At 35.9% G+C, this 21,756-nt stretch overlaps 2 protein-coding genes across 2 annotated transcripts; one reads left to right on the top strand and one right to left on the bottom strand.

Annotated features, from left to right (window-relative positions):
- The first annotated feature begins 136 nt into the window (after positions 1-136).
- Positions 137-19,948, top strand: LOC144975015 (uncharacterized). The gene is made up of 2 exons (XM_078918660.1): positions 137-179; positions 18,949-19,948. The coding sequence occupies exon 2, from the start codon at positions 19,193-19,195 to the stop codon at positions 19,820-19,822; it is 630 nt and encodes a 209-aa protein (XP_078774786.1). The 5' UTR covers positions 137-179; positions 18,949-19,192; the 3' UTR covers positions 19,823-19,948.
- On the bottom strand, positions 9,766-15,072 carry LOC144975014 (uncharacterized). The gene is made up of 2 exons (XM_078918659.1): positions 14,208-15,072; positions 9,766-13,549 (listed from the first exon to the last, which is right to left on the bottom strand). The coding sequence occupies exon 2, from the start codon at positions 13,529-13,531 to the stop codon at positions 12,425-12,427; it is 1,107 nt and encodes a 368-aa protein (XP_078774785.1). The 5' UTR covers positions 13,532-13,549; positions 14,208-15,072; the 3' UTR covers positions 9,766-12,424.
- Positions 19,949-21,756: the final 1,808 nt, after the last annotated feature.

Here is a 21,756-nt window from a genome sequence, read left to right as displayed (position 1 = left end):
AGAATGCACCGCTTGTATTTCATTGTCAGTCAGGCTATAGGACAGATTTCGTAAAATCGTTCATTTTTACACTGCAATTTCTGACCATACACTTCTTCCATATTTTTCTATTTTATATGGATATAACGGCCACATTTTCATCTTCAAGACGCAATTATTTTCATTGATATCAAGAAATGGTGAGTATACTTTATTCTTTCTTGAAAAATGTATATTTTTCTATTTAAAATTAACCTGAAAAATATTTTTAATTGTTTAAAAAATTCAAATTGATGTTATCTGAGTTTTGTTACCCTAACACATGGTAGTAAATATAAGAGTAATAATCTACTTTTAATATAGCATTTATTTCACCGATTTGTAATGGCAGGTTTCTGCACAATGACTGTGTAAACACACCTTGTCTAATTCTTTGTTGGCTAACAAATAAATAGTCCGTATTCAGACAAAATCCAGAGACATAAGAACACGAGTCCAATGGTGATGATAACGTTGTTGTTGTTGTTTTATGGTGATGATGATGATGATAGCGCAGTAATAGTAGTAATCGTAGTAGCAGTAGTAGTAGTAGTAGTAGTAGTAGTAGTAGTAGTAGTAGTAGTAGTAGTAGTAGTAGTAGTAGTAGTAGTAGTAGTAGTAGAACACACACACACACACACACGAGAGAGGAGAGAGAGAGAGAGAGAGAGAGAGAGAGAGAGAGAGAGAGAGAGAGAGAGAGAGAGAGAGAGAGAGAGAGTGTGTGTGTGTGTGTATAAAACTCATGTACGCACATTTTTAGCACGGAACGATTTTTATTGCATTGAACTTTGAACCTATAGCTTTCACACCGATTTGCCATTCCGTCTTCACGATTCGCACCTTCCCTCGATATTCTTCTACATCGCCCGTTGATTGGTCAGATTCAGCGTGGGTTACGCAACTGGATGCGTGGGTTGACGGAGGCAGGAAGCAATAACAAACCCACATGGTTGCCATTACCTCCACCATCATTCTCGCTCACGGTTTGTGGAAAGCACTTCATTACAGGCACGTAATAGTGAATCTAGTTTTTGTTTTGAACATTCCTATTATTATTCTTTGTAAATTGACCCATATTAAAAGAAACATACAAACAAAAAAGGCATGACCAGTCACTAACAATGCCGTGTAGTGTGTAGACAGTAACACAGTACGGTGAACATGACTGACACTGACATTGGGGTCGGAATGTCGGAACCCATGAGTCGTTCGCAACTCTGCCTCACGTATTCATTTAATCAGTCAATTTAATTTTTATTAAGCTTGCGTAAAACATACAAACAAAAAAGACATGACCAGTCACTAACAATGCAGTGTAGTGTGTAGACAGTAACACGGTACGGTGAACATGAATGACACTGGGATCGGAATGTCGGAACCCAGTAGTCGTTCGCAACTCAGCCTCGCGTACTCATTTAATCAGTCAATTTAATTTTCATTTAGCTTGCCTATTCTTCAAGTTTATGTTATATTCACCTTTTCTATTTAAAAAGGGTAATCCAAACAGACCATAAACGATTTTATAATAAGCCGACTTCAACTTCCATCACACACGAACTTATTTTGGGTGTTTTTTTTTTTTAACCAAACCGTTTGACTCAAATTAAAGCTTCGGCATTGGATAAGGAGCGAGGTCCCTGTTGCCATCTTGCTTAGTTTATACAGAGACTGGGTTGCCACCTTGGCTGTTCTTGATAAATAGTAAAATAGTACAACCTTGTGCAATATGAGAAGAGAGAGAGAGAAATTTTGAAAAAAAAACGAATCTCTCTCTCATCCTCTCTCTCTCTCTCTCTCTCTCTCTCTCTCTCTCTCTCTCTCTCTCTCTCTCTCTCTCTCTCTCTCTCTCTTCCTATTTCATCTGTCACACTGTTTGACAATCTTCATCACCTGGCTCACTTGTACTTGTAATATCGGGTGTGAGGTAAAATTTTGAACAATTATTATTATTTATAAAATGCAGAATCTTTTCAAATAAACGGATAAGATAGAGATTAATTCTAATCGAACAGTGGAACACAAAGGCAGAATTTGCGAACAATCTAACACATAAGTGTCGTGGTCTTATTTATAAAATGCAGAAACTTTGCAAATAAACGGATAGACTAGATGTTATTTCGATTCGAAAAGTGGAACACAATAGGAAAATTTGCGAATACCCAGTCCAGACATAAGCGTTATGGTCTTATTTATAAAGTGCAGAATCTTTGCAAATAAACGGATAAAATAGAGATTAATTCGATTCGAAAAGTGGAACACATAAGCAGAATTTGCGAATGCCCGGTCCAGACATAAGCGTTATGGTCTTATTTATAAAGTGCAGAAACTTTGCAAATAAACGGATAGACTAGATGTTATTTCGATTCGAAAAGTGGAACACAATAGGAAAATTGGCGAATACCCAGTCCAGACATAAGCGTTATGGTCTTATTTATAAAGTGCAGAATCTTTTCAAATAAACGGATAAAATAGAGATTAATTCTAATCGAACAGTGGAACACAAAGGCAGAATTTGCAAACAATCTAACACATAAGTGTCGTGGTCTTATTTATAAAATGCAGAAACTTTGCAAATAAACGGATAAAATAGAGATTAATTCGATTCGAAAAGTGGAACACATAAGCAGAATTTGCGAATGCCCGGTCCAGACATAAGCGTTATGGTCTTATTTATAAAGTGCAGAAACTTTGCAAATAAACGGATAGACTAGATGTTATTTCGATTCGAAAAGTGGAACACAATAGGAAAATTGGCGAATACCCAGTCCAGACATAAGCGTTATGGTCTTATTTATAAAGTGCAGAATCTTTTCAAATAAACGGATAAAATAGAGATTAATTCTAATCGAACAGTGGAACACAAAGGCAGAATTTGCAAACAATCTAACACATAAGTGTCGTGGTCTTATTTATAAAATGCAGAAACTTTGCAAATAAACGGATAAAATAGAGATTAATTCGATTCGAAAAGTGGAACACATAAGCAGAATTTGCGAATGCCCGGTCCAGACATAAGCGTTATGGTCTTATTTATAAAGTGCAGAAACTTTGCAAATAAACGGATAGACTAGATGTTATTTCGATTCGAAAAGTGGAACACAATAGGAAAATTTGCGAATACCCAGTCCAGACATAAGCGTTATGGTCTTATTTATAAAGTGCAGAAACTTTGCAAATAAACGGATAGACTAGATGTTATTTCGATTCGAAAAGTGGAACACAATAGGAAAATTTGCGAATACCCAGTCCAGACATAAGCGTTATGGTCTTATTTATAAAGTGCAGAAACTTTGCAAATAAACGGATAAAATAGAGATTAATTCGATTCGAAAAGTGGAACACATAAGCAGAATTTGCGAATGCCCGGTCCAGACATAAGCGTTATGGTCTTATTTATAAAGTGCAGAAACTTTGCAAATAAACGGATAGACTAGATGTTATTTCGATTCGAAAAGTGGAACACAATAGGAAAATTTGCGAATACCCAGTCCAGACATAAGCGTTATGGTCTTATTTATAAAGTGCAGAAACTTTGCAAATAAACGGATAAAATAGAGATTAATTCGATTCGAAAAGTGGAACACATAAGCAGAATTTGCGAATGCCCGGTCCAGACATAAGCGTTATGGTCTTATTTATAAAGTGCAGAAACTTTGCAAATAAACGGATAGACTAGATGTTATTTCGATTCGAAAAGTGGAACACAATAGGAAAATTTGCGAATACCCAGTCCAGACATAAGCGTTATGGTCTTATTTATAAAGTGCAGAAACTTTGCAAATAAACGGATAAGATAGAGATTAATTCGATTCGAAAGTGGAATGCAAATGCAGAAGTTGTGAATACCCGGTCCAGACATAAGCGTTATGGTCTTATTTATAAAGTGCAGAAACTTTGCAAATAAACGGATAAGATAGAGATTAATTCGATTCGAAAGTGGAATGCAAATGCAGAAGTTGTGAATACCCGGTCCAGGCATAAGCGTCATGGTCTTGTTTAAATGAAACAATGCAGTTTTAAAAAATTTATGGTCATTGAGTAATTAAGCTAAATATGCGGAGTTCAAATAGATAACTTGATCTGTGAAATTTTTTATAATTAGCTGTTTTTATTCTCCATCATTTAGATTATGTGATTAAGTTTATAATTGAAATACAAACTTTTTCTCACTTATCAATGTTTTGCAATAAAGGAGAGTGTGAGTGAACCTGTGCAAAGAAAATTATTTGATAGAGTGATATTTATCATGCTTTTCAGTTTGTAGTTGAATTCTAGAATGGATTCTTTATAGTTCTCATTGATTGTATGTCAGTATGTCAGTCTTTAGGACACCGATTACCCTAATGCGGTCACAATTTACAATGTGACGGCCAAAAGCCCGTTAAACGCAGAGTGGGGTATTGTTGTTTGCAAGTAATGCTATAGTTTTAATAGGATATCTGTCTCCTATTAAAATACATTCCTGTGTTGGATTTTGGATTAAATTCATGTCTTCTTCGGATTATGGGATATTTAATTTTCATGGATTGTGATTGTGATTTTCAAGACTTTTAATGTAAGTAAATGCCCAAATAGATATTTTTATTCATTTATTCTTTATTTTTATTTTTTTAGTTTTGTTTTGTTTTGTTTTGAAGCATTTATTATAAGAAATAATGTACATATGCACTTATACACCAAAGACTGCTTTCATAACTATTATAAATATAATATTAATAATAATAATAATAATAATAATAATAATAATAATAATAATAATAAATAATAATAATAAGTGCATTGAGTGAAATCCCAATCACGGTTGCCCAAATAAAACTGGCGCTAGAATCCCGACTACCTGTCTAAACGAATGTTGTTTGTACGATACATACTAACTACACGTTCAATATCGGGGGCAGAAAATATGCGTTTGGTTTTATGAAATTAAAACAGTAGTCCCACATTGTTCTTTGATGTTATTTGTGGTTGCATTTGCTTTGAAACTTACACATTATATTGTGTTACATTGTTTACAAAATATTTCTGGTACTCGTATGCATGTGTAGTCAACGGTCAATCGTGTTCTTTATTATTTTATTATTAATTTTGGCTTGGCATCTTACATATGTGAATTTGACAGGTTGTTATGGATGGTAATTACTCGTATAACATTAAGTGATTTTTAAACATTTTTACGGCGTTTTAAATGTCTTTCTTGCATTCATTGCCGAGCACCTCCACTTTTCTGTTACTATTTTAACGATCAGCTGATTTTCTCTTGCCTCCCCTTTAATTTCGCGGACTTTTTTCAGAACGAGGCGTGGGAGTGGCTAATACAGTCAACGGGCGTGAGAAAAGAGGGTACATAGATATATTATGACATCATCAAAAAGCGATGTAATCAAAGGTGGCGGATGATTGTGTAACCTCAAAAGCCCGGTGGACTGCGCTACAAGGCCGAACATTCGAGGGGATATGTGATTTGAGTGGGAGGGGCTTATTTGACTTTGCCGATGACCGACTGGTGGACGATTGAAATTATAATTGTCCCTTTTCAGCAGCCAGTTGGAAATTGGTAATTGTAAACATCTGATTGGCACTCCATGGATAGAAAGCAGTTTGGATGTCATGGGCTGAAATTTCTGGAGAGGTGGAGTAAATTTGAAATGAATTGAAAGTAATTTGGGGCGTTGTCTAGGTGTCAAATAAGACTCTCGCAGACCGGTGATAAATCAATTTTTTGGCCGCAAATGCTACAGTAAACTTCTTTATCTTATTTTTGCTAAAAATATTTCAGAGTGGGTATATAGGCGGATTCCATTTTGAATAACGGGCATTTGGAACTATATTTTAAAGGAAAATTATTACGTTATTATTATTAGCAGGCATCTAGGCGATCACTATCGTATTATTGTGTAATAATATATAATATATATAATAATATTGTGTAATGTATTGTGCGGCTATGTGGTCTAGTGGTATGACACTCGCTTTCGGATCGGAAGGTCCTGGGTTCGAGCCTCGCTCGACGCATAGTTGAGTCCTTGGAAAAGGCTCTTTACTCACATTCTCTCACCGTACTCAGGTGTAAAATGAGTACCTGGCCGTTAACAGCGTTGTCTTTGTCCGAAAAATTGTAATATCGCCTAACAGGCGTCATGTCTCGTCCTACGTTAAATGTTGCTGTTGACCAGGGACCCCTTGTAAAGCGCTTTGAGCACGTTAAGTGGATATTGCGCTATATAAAAGCTCAATTTTTTTTTATTTTTTTTTTTATTACTAACAATCAATAATATTATTATAACTCTTATTATTACAATTCTTCTTCTTCTTCTTCTTCTTCTTCTTCTTCTTCTTCTTCTTCTTATTTTTTTTATTATCATCATCATCATCATCATCATCATCAATATCAATAATAACTAATGATTTTTTTTTCTTTACTCAGATGAATGGTCATGCTGAAAACAAGCATTGTCTCAGTGCAAATGGACTATGCCGAATAAGCTGTGAAAGGTCTCAAATGAGATATGTGGTTAAAAAACATTTCATGCAAACTGCTCCAGAATTAGCAAGTGAAGTTCCACCGGTGAAAAAAAAGAAAACAGAACGTTGGTTGATTAATTAGATGCTGTTTCTGTGACATGTAACAATCAGCTGTTCCTTAAAATAATCGTGAGGTTTTACGTATGTTAATAAAAAGTATAAAAATATGTTAAGATCTATACAAAGTTCAGAGGAATACTTATAACTTATTTTTACCTATGATTGTCAATTTATTTTAAAATAACAGTTCATTTTGATTATCTGATCATTAATCCTCCCCCCCCCCCCCCCCCCCCCCCCCCCCTTTCCGTCCTTTTCAATGCGTTTATCGCGATTTTTTATTGTCAAAAAATGGATATTATTTATTTTTTACTATTATTATTATTATTATTATTATTATTATTATTATTATTATTATTATTATTATTATTATTATTATTATTATTATTATTATTATTATTATTAACAATAATAATAATATTGTTTTTATTCCAGTGGTGATCAAGAGTAAGATAAATACACTGATATTTTATGATTATTACTAGTATTAGTATTACATCGATATCACGTGTTTCAACTGATTCACAATGATCATTTCTGATATCCACGATGCTTCGGTTGTTCAATAAGCAGACCATTTTCAACAAATTTCCATTTTAAATAGTATTAGCTATCTGGTCGGCGTCCTTTTTTTTTTGTCGCAGCACTGGAGAGAGAGAGAGAGAGAGAGAGAGAGAGAGAGAGAGAGAGAGAGAGAGAGAGAGAAAGAAAGTGTGTGTGTTGGTGTACATAGAACTAATTTATGCAACGTTTTACTACGAAACAGTTTTCATTTTACCACCTCTCTCTGATATCCACGATGCTTCGGTTGTTCAATAAGCAGACCATTTTCAACAAATTTCCATTTTAAATAGTATTAGCTATCTGGTCGGCGTCCTTTTTTTTTTTTGTCGCAGCACTGGAGAGAGAGAGAGAGAGAGAGAGAGAGAGAGAGAGAGAGAGAGGAGAGAGAGAGAGAGAGAGAGAGAGAGAGAGAGAGAGAGAGAGAGAGAGAGAGAGAAAGAAAGTGTGTGTGTTGGTGTACATAAAACTAATTTATGCAACGTTTTACTACGAAACAGTTTTCATTTTACCACCTCAGTTTAATCTCTCATCAGTTCTCTCTGACAATTGAACTTTGAACCTACGTATAACTTTAACACAGCTACGTCATTCCATCTTCACGATTCGCACCTCACCGCGATATTCTTTTATGTTGACTCGTGGTACAGTCAACGGGTTTGAGAGAAGAAGATAGATATTGAGTGACATCATCAAAAGCAATGTGATCAAAGCTGGCGGATGGTTGTTACATCAAAGACCAGTGACTGGTCTACAAGGCCTATCATATTCGTGGGTATGTGTGATTTGAGTAGGAGGAGCTGTCTTGACTTTGCTGATGACCGAGTGGTGGAAAATTGAAATTAGAATTGTCCTTATTCAGCAGCCAATTGGAAATGGGCAATTGTAAAAAGCTGATTGGACGCTACATGGAAAGAAAGCGGTTTGAGGGACATGGAAGGAAAGTGCCGGAGAGCGTGGAGTGGGGAGGAGTCAATTATATTGAATGAATGATAGCAATTTGGGGCGTTGGGAAGTTAAATAAAACTCTCGGAGGCGATGAGTCAATTCTTTGGCCGCAAATGATTCAGTAAAATTCTTTATTCTTTCTTTCTTTCTATTTTTAATTCCTTTCTGTCGGGGGGACATATTATAGGCGAATTCCATTTTTTTAAAACGGGCATTTCGAAAGCTATTTTAAAGTTAAAGAGAAATTATTGCGTTTTTCCAAAATTAGCAGGCGTTTAGGTGATAGCCACAATATTATTTTCATGAAAATGATCATTATTATCATCATCATCATCATTATTATTATTATTATTATTATTATTATTATTATTATTATTATTATTATTATTATTATTATTATTATTATTACTATTATTACTATTATTATCATTATTATTATTATTATTATTATTATCATTATTATTATTATTATTATTATATTATTTATTATTATTATTATTATTATTATTATTATTATTATTATTATTATATTATTGTTATCCTTATCATTATTGTAATTATTATCGTCATCATCATTATTATTATTACCATTATTATTATTATTATTATTATTATTATTATTATTATTATTATTATTATTATTATTATTATTATTATTATATAGTTTACATCTATACAAACGTCAAAGGAATGCATATTACATATCTTTTCCTAAGAATTGTCAATTGCCATCACTAAAACCAGTTCGTTTTGATCATTTGATCAACAAACCCCTACAATTCGGTGATCACGCATTTTTTTTATTGCTGTCAAAAAAGGATATTGCTGTACAGGTGAGCGGATATCTCAACAATGCTTCATTACAAAACGACTTTGATTATATATTTCTACTCTGTGAATATTGATGATTATTGCAGTATTTCTCATTTATTTGTATAAACTCAGATAACTATGTAATTTTTGATTATATCGTTTGAAGTAATTAAAATTTCTGACCCATTTTTATGGTTATTTCCTATAAAATCTAATCCCAAATGATCTACTAAAATTATATCAAATAAAAGTATGTAAATCACTTGTTATGACTCTAAAATATCTTATTGCTTCATCTAATAGCATCTTTACTACGCTACTTTGAACTTGAGAAAAAAATCATCAAAATAGGAAAAATTGCTCAGTCTCCCTTTCGGCACAGGCCGTGACTCGCCATCTGTTATGAACTAGCGTCCGGCAAAATTTACCTGTCGAACTAAAGTGAAAGCAGTAAACGGCTGTGCACCGCACCCCTCAGGGATCTAATAAAAAAGGGGCACAACTTTGATTGGAATGCCAGCCACGATGACGCTTTCAGGAAAATCAAAGAAGCAATCTCAAGTCACACAACACTGGCATATTTCGACAGTAAAAAGCCGATAACATTACAGGTCGACAGCTCACTGAAGGGACTGGGTGCCACACTCCTACAAGATGGCCAGCCAGTCGCCTTCGCCAGCAAAGCATTAACAGACGAAGAGACAAGGTACGCGAACATAGAGAGTAGGTATCCCAAACTAAAATTTCAACTGCAGAAAACTGCTGTTATTTTGAATTGAACAAATACAGATTGTCAAACCATGAACAACAGTCTTTAAATGATTAAAATCGGACAACAAATAAAAAAGATACGAATTTTTTATTTATTTAATAACTTGTAATTTTCGTACACCAACAGAACATGCTACCAAACAGCAAGTTTAAGGTGCATCAAAACAAACAAAATAATAACAAAATTGAATAATTTGCAAGCAATCGCAAGCCATGGACATAGAGAATAAGAAAAATACTCAAACAAATATTCACCTAGTATAATTCAGTTACTATACAGCATCAAAATCAAGAAAAAACATGACCCGCGTGAAAATAATTTCACCGAAATCGCCAGATGTACCATCTTCGGCACTTTGCAGACTCGTCAGTAATCTAAATTAAGGCATGAAACTTATCTGAGCCTTAGAACTGGCACCAGACAGTAAGCCCAATTTTTTTCAGAGAGATAGAGGCAATAATTACTGAGATATTACGTCTCAAAATTCGAAAAAAGGCCGAAATCGCCAAAGGAAGACATTTTGAGAAATAAACAGTGTTTCCGCTACAAAAAATTTAAATGATGAGATATGGCTATGAAACTTCACATACAAATGATTTGAGGGATGGGGAATCCAAATTTTATGTCCTTTTCACAATAAGAATGACAAAAACAGAGTTATGAGAAGAAATCAAGATTTAAACTCTCGAAAATCAACAGAAATATATGTCAAAAAGGGGGGAAAAGTCAAAAATTCATACCACGACCTAACACAATAATGGAAGTTAATGCTGCACCTACTGGTGGCGCACAGTCGATCAAATAAAATAAATAAATAAAAACATTAGACAAAAAAGTCAGTACACAAAAGCATACAATATCCAATGCAACCCACGAACATGAAAATTTATACCTATCCATAAGTACATATTTTGAGACACCTCAACAATCAACCTAAAATTCAACGCCCTGCCCTAACACATTTAAGTATATATATATATATCTAAGGCAACGGTATAAGGACACGCTTTAATGCATATAAATGCACAGACACCGGGCAAACCTTTCTTAGCGCTCTTGTTACTCATCATGTTGAGCGTCAGCAAGATGGCTTTCTATTATTTCAACATTTTTTACACGCCTGAGTGTACTTAAACACTTTAATATATTTTTTTACCCGGAAGTTCATATTCATACAGGGAGTCCAATATAATATCTAATAACAGATTATACATACGCGGACTCTGGAAGCTGATCATATCCACATAGCCTATAAATGATAAAGATTAATTTAAACACGGACTATAATATTGCTATTATGGTCTAATAGCCCAACATCAGTATGTATGAGTATAAGGGTTATCATTGGCTCTCCACTATACACATTTTAAATGCATCTATAAAATGTTTAAATAGAAATAGACATTATATTGGACTCCCTTATTGTATGAATACGAACTTCCAGGTAAAAAAAACATATTAAAGTGTTTAAGTACACTCAGACGTGTTAAAAATGTTGAAATAATAGAAAGCCATCTTGCTTGACGCTAAACATGATGAGTAAATAAAACATATGTAATAATCAGAAAAGCTACATAATTATGAGAAACAACAATTGTTTAAACAAAGCATGTCACTGATCAAATGTAAAGTGATGAAAATAGATACATAATTTCATTAATCAATATAATGTAAATGTTGCTACTCGAAGCGATAAATAATGTGAAATTGAATGTAAGCTTCAATTTAATTATAAAAACAGATAGAAGAATGGATGTTTCGTGTTTCCCCTTTACCAACAAACGCATTCAACTTAACGGCACTACCACATCATCTATACTGTTTGGTTCATCCTGTTTGTTGACAAAGGAGAAACCTGAAACGTCCATTCTATCTGGTTTTGTAATTAAACTGAAGCTTGAATTTAATCTCATAGTGTTATTCAATCAACATCAGAATCTGAAACCCTTCTTCGTTTGACAGCAGTTGATAAAAAAGATGCTTCTGCTTCATCATCAGTAATCATCCTTAACAAATAAATTTCTCAAAAATAACATCAATCTTTTTGACATAAGAGGGGAATGACCCATAAGGAATTTTACTTTTCATCAACTCCCAGTATGGCCCAGTGTTAGTCAGATTAAACAGTGAAATAGCAGCAACTAAAGAAATTACCCTACTATCCCTCAAATCTGCAACAATACTTTGAAGCTTTAAATTGTCACCTGAAACTTCATTTTCTAGAAAACCAAGAACATGTTTATGATGGTACAAAAGAGCATGAGCATTTTCAAATATATTATTGAAACGATTACTTCTAAAACTGCAAAGCTGAGACTTAATATTATTAGCTTCACAATAATTTAGCCATTCTTCCCTTGCCCCATTTTTCTCATCCCCCCGAGGTCCCAATACTTCTGCAGTTAGTCTTATAGCACGTAAGGCTGCACTTTCTTTACCAATACTAGACTGAAAATGATTAAACTTTTGCTGACTGTCCCTCCCAAGTGAACCCCCCTCTTTAATTACATCCCTCTCAAATTCTAACACAGCACTCTCAACAGCTTTAGATAGACCAAGCAAAAAATGCGCGTTACAATACAAAAAATGTGTACATAGACCGTCTATATCCTCATCATGCAAAACACTCTTACGCCATTCATGAATTTTTTTATTTAAAAGTTTCATATTTGCCGCTCTATCGGACATAAGTTTTGTTCTTTAATTTTAAATTAAAAATTTCTTTCTTTAAAATATTACATTCTGATGAATCGACTTTATAGATGAAAACAATTTTTTGGAAGAGACAGACTTTGATAATCTTCTAACATGATCAACATTAACAATTGTGGAAGAAAGTGGGATGTGGGACTCTGAAAAAGATTCTGGCAATAAAACAGAAGTGATCAATGCAGGGGTACATTCAGGTTTGGCTGGATTCTGAGTAGAAACAGACGTAGAGGGTAGAGGGGTAGAACCAGTGAATGACGATGATGGTAGTGGTGCTGAACATGAATCAGGTGTGGACACATTCCGAGAATTAATATTCGTGGAGAGATGAGGGGTAGAACCAGATACAGTAGAAATGCAGGACGATGGTGGTGGTGGTGGTGAGCTGAGAATCTTAGTAGAAGTAGAAGGTTGACTTGATGATGGTAGTACAGATGAAGGAAATAAAACGGTTGGCTGAGGACTCAGTGCTGGCCAGTCAACAGTAGACGACGGTGGTGGTGAGCTGAGAATCTTAGTAGAAGTAGAAGGTTGACTCGATGATGGTAGTACAGATGAAGGAAATAAAACGGTTGGCTGAGGACTCAGTGCTGGCCAGTCAACAGTAGATGACAGTGGGGGTGGTGGTGGTGGCGATGACGAGGGTGGCTTTGTGGCTGTGGCAGGAGGAGAGTTTAGCTGAATTTCCGTCAGATGACAGGGAAAGAAGGGTTTCCTGTTCCTGAGCCATACCTGAAGTGCTGCTGGGTCCCTGCTGATATTTTTTATCAGCTTCCCCTTCTTTGTTTCTGCAGCGAGATACATGCCTCGCAACTTCTCTCTCGTGCAAATTACAGGAGAAGACGATATGTCTCCTAGAAATTTATGGAAGTCTCCATAAGTATGTCCATGTTTCAGGAGAAAATTGCCGAGGTCCACAGCAATTTCCTTTGACACAACAGTCTTTTTAAAATTGTTCTTCTCCAATGTCATGTCTACACCAATGGCATTGAGGGCATCACTGATGTGGTGAAGATCCACAGGTGCATTCAAAAACGTTTTATCTTTCCCTTTTGCCGCCTTCACCACCTTCAAAATTTTTCGCCAGATACTATTGACAGGATAACTTGAGTCTGGACTTAACATGGAGAACCATTGTTCCACCTAGAAGGGAAAAAATAACCAGAAAATATTGAAGGGCTTATAAATAATGCATTAGTATATTAGAACAGAAAAAAAATAGAATCTTATACAAAAAGATAACCCTTGATAATACATCAGAATCCAACAAGTTTAAAAAAAGATAAGGATTAGGTATGAAAAAATTAATATACTTTGCTCGAGAGGGGAACACAGGGATGGTTTAGAATTTAATTGTATTCCATAGCAAACATCTAGTCTTGTCTAACCTAGTAAAGACCTTTTCAACTAGTGCTATTATACCAACAGCACATGGCCCATTGCTAATTGCTGACTGTTGCAGGCATGCTTAAATTATATCATAAAAAGAGCCATAAACACGTCTTTTACTTGTCTATGTCACTCAGTCACTTGTAACTACAAACCCAAATCAACTCAACCATACATGTTAACAATAAAATCTACTCGCAACCATCATGAACTTATATGAATCTGAAAGCTCCATAGCGGGACCTTGTGTTTTACAAAAAAAAAATCAAATCATAAGCTGGTTTAGCCTCACTGTACTGATAATATTAGCGCAGTAAAAAACATCAAAAACAACCAAAATATTTATCAAAAAAATATAATGGTGGCCTGTGACAACGAAAACAGATGTGTCATATATTCATAGAAACCTTACCTCAGACACTGTCGTTTTGGCTTCAAAGCGCAGATGATAAAGCTGGACAAACAGGTGTCACTTGCACAGGTGGGAGTGCAGGTCTACGACCTTTCCCCCTTCATCAAAATGAAGCCCTGAGACGACTCATTTGTTCGTCATCTGAAAATGGAGAATTAAAATGTTCAAACTTATTTGAGATGTGATAATAATAATAAATAGTTTCTATACACCGCCTTACCCCGTATTTCAACAAGCTCAACGCGCTAAATGATTACTCATTACCATCAACACTATCTATCAAAACTCAACTGTCAAATTCAAATAGGCAGGATTCAAGAATTTAATATAAATCTAAAACTTATATTATATAAACAAGCAACCATCACCAAGTCAATCCCATAGCATCCAATAAAAACAAGCCTTTCTACCAAGTAGTCTATACAGTAAAAGGTTAAAAGTTAAATTTAAACTGGAGTTTTGAGTCACTACAGTATAATAGTTCCATCAATCATGGCATGGTTGAAACTGGATCTTAAAAAAACGATTGAAAAACAAACAAGTTAGATACCACTCATTGATGACACCTGATGAAGAATGGAGCAATCCTGTTACTGTTAAGATTATTATTATAAGATCAAACAATGTGCACCAGATTTCATCCCAATTGTCAATAATTTCTTAATGAATGAGCTTGACTTAATTAATCTAAATTTCAGAAATGAGAAACAACTAGACTTAGCTTAGACGTCGATAGTGTGATACTTTCCATTTCCTAGTATTAGTAGGACTCACAATCACAATCACAAGCACAAGTCTAGCAGTCAGGACGGACACTGACACGACCAGTTTCTATTATTTTATTTTTCATCTAGAAGTATCAGTGATAATGATGACACGTTCATTCTTAGCGATCGGTGGGCTCCGATAATAATAATAATCATGATAATAATAATAATAATAATAATAATAATAATAATAATAATAATAATAATAATAATAATAGCCTTCATGAATGAACACGAATACAAACATTATCCATTAATTCAGAAAAGTGAGTGGAGAAAAGCTTCGATCTACTCAAACACCGATCATAATAAAATAAAAAACAATAAGATTTACTTACCACATAATTCAAGTAAGTCCATGTCCATAATTGAAACACTTTTGACTATTCTAGATGGCTGTTTGGAAACGTTTGTCACTCCTTACAATCGGTCTCGGTCACTGGCAGTGTATCAACTCACGCGTCGGACGGTAGGGGAGAAAGAAAGAGAAAGCGGAAACAAAGGCTTTGCTTTTAAAGATGGCGCTATGTGTTGAATCAAGCCAGCATGCTGGATTTTTGATATTATAGCCTTCAAATGCTGCAGATTTTTATGGTGTAATTTTTTCGCCGTTTATTAACCGTTAAGAGAGTCAAATTTTCAGTCAAAAATAGGGCAAATTCAGTTAAATTTTAATAATATTTTTGTTGTGTTTATAAACGAAAAAATTACACCACACGAAAGGGCATTAAAAGGAGATTCTCCCACACTTGATTTCACAGCTGTTGGTCCGTTCAGCTTTTAGCGCGAGCAGATCTTGTGACGAGACCCGAATTTCGGTTGATCGGTACGCAGTTTTCACAGCGAAAATTTGCAATCGGATCTCTTTATGAGGGCGTTTTTGAATAGCTGTTAAAAAGTTCACATAGCTTGAATAGTTTAAATATTTAGCTCATCTTGTAGAGCAGATATTGAAATATAATATTATCCTTTTTTTTATTAAATAAAGTTTAATTCAAGAGAGAGAGAGACAGATATTAACACCCCACTTTTTGATCGATCCCGGCAAATTCGCCTGCCACACAGCGGTAGTTTGGGATACCTAGAGAGAGAGAGCTACTCGCAGTTGTCTACGGGTGTGAACGGTTTCACACGTACGTATATGGACAACAATTTACTGTTGAAACTGACCATAAGCCACTCACAACGATCCAATTAAATAGACCTGTAAATGAGCTCTATAAAAATTGACTGAAACTCTTCGACAAACTGAAGATTCAATTACTTTTTTTTAAATAAGGCATCATTGGAGAGGAGAGTGATAAATACAATATATCAAAATAGTGGGTGTTATTTCTTACTGGAAGTATGACTGCCATAATTTAATGTAGAAGGAATGCTAAATAAGCATGTCATTCATATAGGTAAAGATGACCTCATCAAAGTCATATTCCTGCCTCTGGAATTTTTTTGACATAGAAAAATAATCACCATTATCATCTTTAACTTCTAGCCATGACCAATTGAATTTATTCCTCACGGGACTCACATCTTTATCGATGCTCGACAAGTCTGAATTGCGATCCACGAACAGCTCAGCCATTGTGAGAACATTAGAATAATGTAGCAATGAGCAAACTTGATTTTCAATCAGTAAATGACAGAGAAAAAAAAAACTTAAATAAATATGACTTCAGGCCAATACACTGAATTATTAAGTAGAAGTGAATTATCAAGAAGAAACTTCGGCAGGCGTAGCGGTAGCGGAAAAAATTCAAAGAATCGAAATGAAGGTAAATCGCCACAAAACAGCAAGCTCGCTTGGGCTTGAGCAAAACAATGCCAGAAAACGTCCTGATTTGCACGGGAATTAATTAGGCTACTTACCATTGTTCCTTATGATCAGGTACTCAATCAGTGAAGAAACGGTCAACCAGTTTGTTTACAACGCGAGGCAATCGAAATGTGCTGGTAGCAATCTATCCTAACTTTCGATTTGAAGATGTCTACATAACGGACTTGCGGCATTCGCAATTTACTTTATCATAGTTTTGAGACTCCCCAGGTAAATGTGGTCAATTTTGGCTTAGATGAAACAGTGAAATTTATCGCTCGGTGGCTCAGTTAAAATTGGCTACAATTGGGATCACGACGGTTTGGAAAGTGAAAAAATAATTTAACGAAGGATGTGTGAACATTATTCCTCACGGGACTCACATCTTTATCGATGCTCGACAAGTCTGAATTGCGATCCACGAACAGCTCAGCCATTGTGAGAACATTAGAATAATGTAGCAATGAGCAAACTTGATTTTCAATCAGTAAATGACAGAGAAAAAAAAAACTTAAATAAATATGACTTCAGGCCAATACACTGAATTATTAAGTAGAAGTGAATTATCAAGAAGAAACTTCGGCAGGCGTAGCGGTAGCGGAAAAATTCAAAGAATCGAAATGAAGGTAAATCGCCACAAAACAGCAAGCTCGCTTGGGCTTGAGCAAAACAATGCCAGAGGAAGTGTTCAGACACGCCTTTTATAAAAAGCGTCGCTTTGTCTTGGCAATATATACATCGTTAAAATAAACGGTCCCCATGAGCTATGCGTAGCGCTGTGGAACACTCCTAATTATTTTACGGCCATTCGACTACGATTTGTGAATTCTTTCTTTTTTTATTTATTTCTTTCTTTCTTTCCTTTTCTAAATATTTGAATTTGACAAATTGACTGATTTCAGTTAATTGACTGAGAATTTACAGGTCTAATCAAAGCACCTGAAAGCAGCACCCCCTAGACTACAACGCATGCTGTTAAGGATACAGCCATATGATCTTAACCTCATCTACATCCCCGGGAAAGACATGCAAATTGCAGATGCTTTATCCAGGCTGTCACCAGAGAAAAATGATCAAATTAAAGACATGGATGTAAAAATCCACGAAGTAATGCCTCAATTCAGCAAAAACATCTTGCAGAGAATCCGGGAGGAGACAGCCAAGGACCATGAGCTGAATGCGCTCAAGGAGATCGTCTTCACGGGATGGCCTGAGAAATACATGAGACCTCCGTTCTCACGAAACCTTACTGGAATTACCGCGACGAGATCGGTCTGGAAGAGGGGATCCTCATGAAAAATCGCAGAGTAATCATACCCACATCCATGAAAAAAGAGATACTCCAGAAACTGCACGAACCACATCTCGGAATTGAAAAGACAAAACTGCGCGCCCAGGACTCAGTCTACTGGAGAAACATCAACCGAGATATCGAAGAGATCACCAAGGCATGCAACACCTGCCAATCCCTCCAACCAGCCCAACAAAAAGAACCCCTGGTACAGACTGAAATACCCCCAGGGCCATGGCACACCATAGGAACAGACTTATTCTACCTGAAAGGGGAAGAATACTTACTGGTGTCTGACTACTTCTCCAAATTTCTAATTCAGAAAAGTGAGTGGAGCAGGCACTTATGTTGGTAACAACAAGATATGAAGTGAATAGAAAAGTGCCAGAAGACAATAGAGAATAAAAAATTTTTTATTCTCTATTGTCTTCTGGCACTTTTCTATTCACTTCATATCTTGTTGTTACCAACATAAGTGCCTGCTCCACTCACTTTTCTGAATTAAAAATTCACCCCATACACCGGAGCATACTCTATGTCTCAATCGTTTCTATGTTATATGTTTGTGTTGAGAATATTGGCTATTAGGCTTAACTGCTGGTCAAAATTATTCGCGATGGTGGTGTACGAACGAATCGGCGGTCTCAAGAAGTGGGTGAGAGAGGGATCTAGTAATGACTTTGAGTTTGAAACGAATATTTTTTGTGTTCGTGGATAGCTCACACGGTAGAGCCACGCTCTCACCTGCCAGGCGGAGTTGTCGTACCAATAAGGTCGCAGGTTCAAACCCCACCACCGCCGCGAAAAAAAAAAAAAAATTTTTATTCTCTATTGTCTTCTGGCAATTTTCTCCAAATTTCCCTTTGTTAGGAAAATACCCAGAGGCCAAAGCACGAGCCAAAAGGTGGCAACTCTCACAAAGCAGATAATTAGCGAACATGGAATACCAGCCGTCATCCGATCAGACAATGGCCCTCACTTCATCGGCAACGCATACAAAGACCTAATCAACAGCTACAACATCCGACACGAAACAAGCTCCCCACACTACCCACAAAGTAATGGGTTCATCGAGAGTCAAGTAAAGATTGTAAAAAGAACTTTACTGAAAGCTATGGAATCAAACTCAGACCCATATCTGTCAATGATTGCACTACGCAATACCCCTATCGATAATAACACCCCATCGCCCGCACAAACTCTACTCAATCGAACCCTGAGTGATGGTCTTCCACAACGACCAACAAAACCAAACAACTTCAATTCCACAACCAAAGCACTGGAACAAAGGCAACAACAAGCTCACTACTACAATAGAGCTGCACGCCCATTAACAGCTCTCGACAACGAACAACCGATTGTTTACCAAGACCAATCCACAAAGAGATGGATACCCGGGAAGATAGTACACAAACATAAACACCCCAGATCATACATTGTCCAATCAAACACTGGACAAAAAATTCGTCGAAACAGAAACCAGCTTAGAGACGTTCCATTCTTCAACAAGCCAAAAACGAACGGTAACAATATGCCTCTCAACGACCCACAAGACAAACTACATGAGAAACCTCCAAATGCGATGGTCGAGCCCCCATGCTCACCTTCGCGAGAACAGCCAGTGCACGAACGCACGCCTGTTCGTGGAGACAACGTGTCTCCACAGGAACACCCCATTAAACCACATCCATACACTACTAGAAGTGGACGTACTGTTATAAAACCTTCAAAATACACATCATAGGCATGGCCATTGTTAAGGAAAATGAAATAAAATCGACGTCCACACACAATTTGCAAAAAAAAAACACACTAGGTCCATTAGACACTAGTTAAAGCTGCTAGAGCTATGCATATGTGCAGTAGCTGTACATATTTCATAGATTGTGGTTAGTTAGACAACAAACACAAACCTTTTCGAATGGATTACCTACCAGTTACCAGAAACATTTTGATTACCGGACTACCAACCAGAACAATATATGGATTATATACCTAATTTACTGTCGAGAATAATTAAATAGAATAGAGATAAGTTATTAATATTGTTAGCCATACTAAGTCAAATAATAATTTTTTTTTTTCATTATCGAGAATGAAAATATGGATCAGTATGTGTGCACAGTTATAACTGTATGTTGTTGTTAAGAGCAGCTTAGATTAAAGCCTACTTTGAGTTATAGTAAATGTAAATCTTTATCCTAAAGAAGAGGGATGTCATATAATTCCTATACCTGAAAAATGTAAGCATTCACGATAATAATTAGATATACCAAATTAGTGTATGGAAGATGTTATTGTTATTGTCCCGTACGAAAGCGAAACTAGGATCCGTTCCGGGTTCCCAAAAATAGACAGCCTATGTAAAAGTCAAAGAATAAAGTATCATTGTGAAATCGAACTACATCTTGTTCAAATTTGTTAATCATGTAAAATAAAGAACATGACAATGAGTACTTTGATTTTATACCTGTCGGAATACTTCACCAAAAGAAGAAAAGTTCGAATCTAAATGAAAGCACGCGCATCCCAGATTTGAACCCAACAAGTTTCGTAAATTCAGAGGATACTATCAACACCAACACCTCCATCTAAGATGTGTACTCAACAATAATCCCCAATTCACAGGAAAGTGCCTCTCAACATTTTTCTGCTCAAACAGCAAATTCTAAGAAAACAAAAGTGGATAAAAGCATTTGTGTTTTTTGCGAAAAATCGCAAGTAAAGCTCGAACGACATTTACGTAAGGCTCACGGAGGGGAGAGAGAAATGATTAAATTCCTAAGCTCATCTGGCAAGGACAAAAAGGCTGAACTTGCCAAATTACGTAATGCCGGAGATCATCTGCACAACATTAAAGTTTTGAAGGGTGGAGAGAATATTGTTGTAAAACGTGCATTAAAAAGACCCCATACTGAGCATGATGACTTTGTTCCTTGTCCACAATGCCTAGGCAACTTTTTTAAAAGAGACCTCGACATAAGTACCCTGCTGCTGATTGCAATGCACATGCTTCAATGCCTAAGAAACAAAATAGCCAAGTCAAGGCAGACTGTGATGCCTTTCACGAATTATGTGGGAAAATGTCTCTTCATTATGCGTGGGTAGGCACTTCTCTACATGTATTATAATATATGATTTATAATTTACTACATTAACATGATTTTGACGTGAAAATTGAAGGAAATGCAAGTATGAAAATTAGAGGGAATCAACTCCACAATATAGTGTAGGTCTAGATGGTACATGTTTTTAATTCTTGTGTTCTGCAACGAATTTGCATTTTTAAGTAAACAAAACAAAAGCAATATCCTCAACAGAATTAGACCGAAAATAGAAAAATATCTATCACATAGCCAAAGCGGGTTTCGCCAAGACCGAAGCACATGGGACGTTGTATGGACACATAAATGGTTGGCAGCAAAGGCACTCAAAGAAAACATATCCATAACAATAACCGGAATCGATATGTCCGCAGCCTTTGATACGATCGACAGAGGAAAACTTTTGGAGATATTAACAGACATAGTAGACGAAGACGAGCTCCGAATAATCCGATTTCTCCTCAGCAACACAAAGATACAACCAAGGATATACGGGGCCACAAAACAGACGCAGTTCGAAAGTAACATCGGGACCCCCCAAGGAGATAGTCTGAGCCCGATTCTGTTCACAATA

Source organism: Berghia stephanieae, chromosome 6 (genome assembly GCF_034508935.2).
Source record: "Berghia stephanieae isolate SIO BIC M18660-M18661 chromosome 6, UCSD_Bste_1.3, whole genome shotgun sequence".
NCBI classification, from domain to species: Eukaryota; Metazoa; Mollusca; class Gastropoda; order Nudibranchia; family Aeolidiidae; genus Berghia; species Berghia stephanieae.
Note: the sequence above shows the minus strand (reverse complement) of the source record. Positions and strands in the feature narration are given on the sequence as shown.

What these genes read in the sequence shown, in the direction of transcription:
- LOC144975014 (XM_078918659.1), bottom strand. Translation starts at nt 13,531, where the DNA reads ATGTTAAGTCCAGACTCAAGTTATCCTGTCAATAGTATCTGGCGAAAA.
- LOC144975015 (XM_078918660.1), top strand. Translation starts at nt 19,193, where the DNA reads ATGGAATCAAACTCAGACCCATATCTGTCAATGATTGCACTACGCAAT.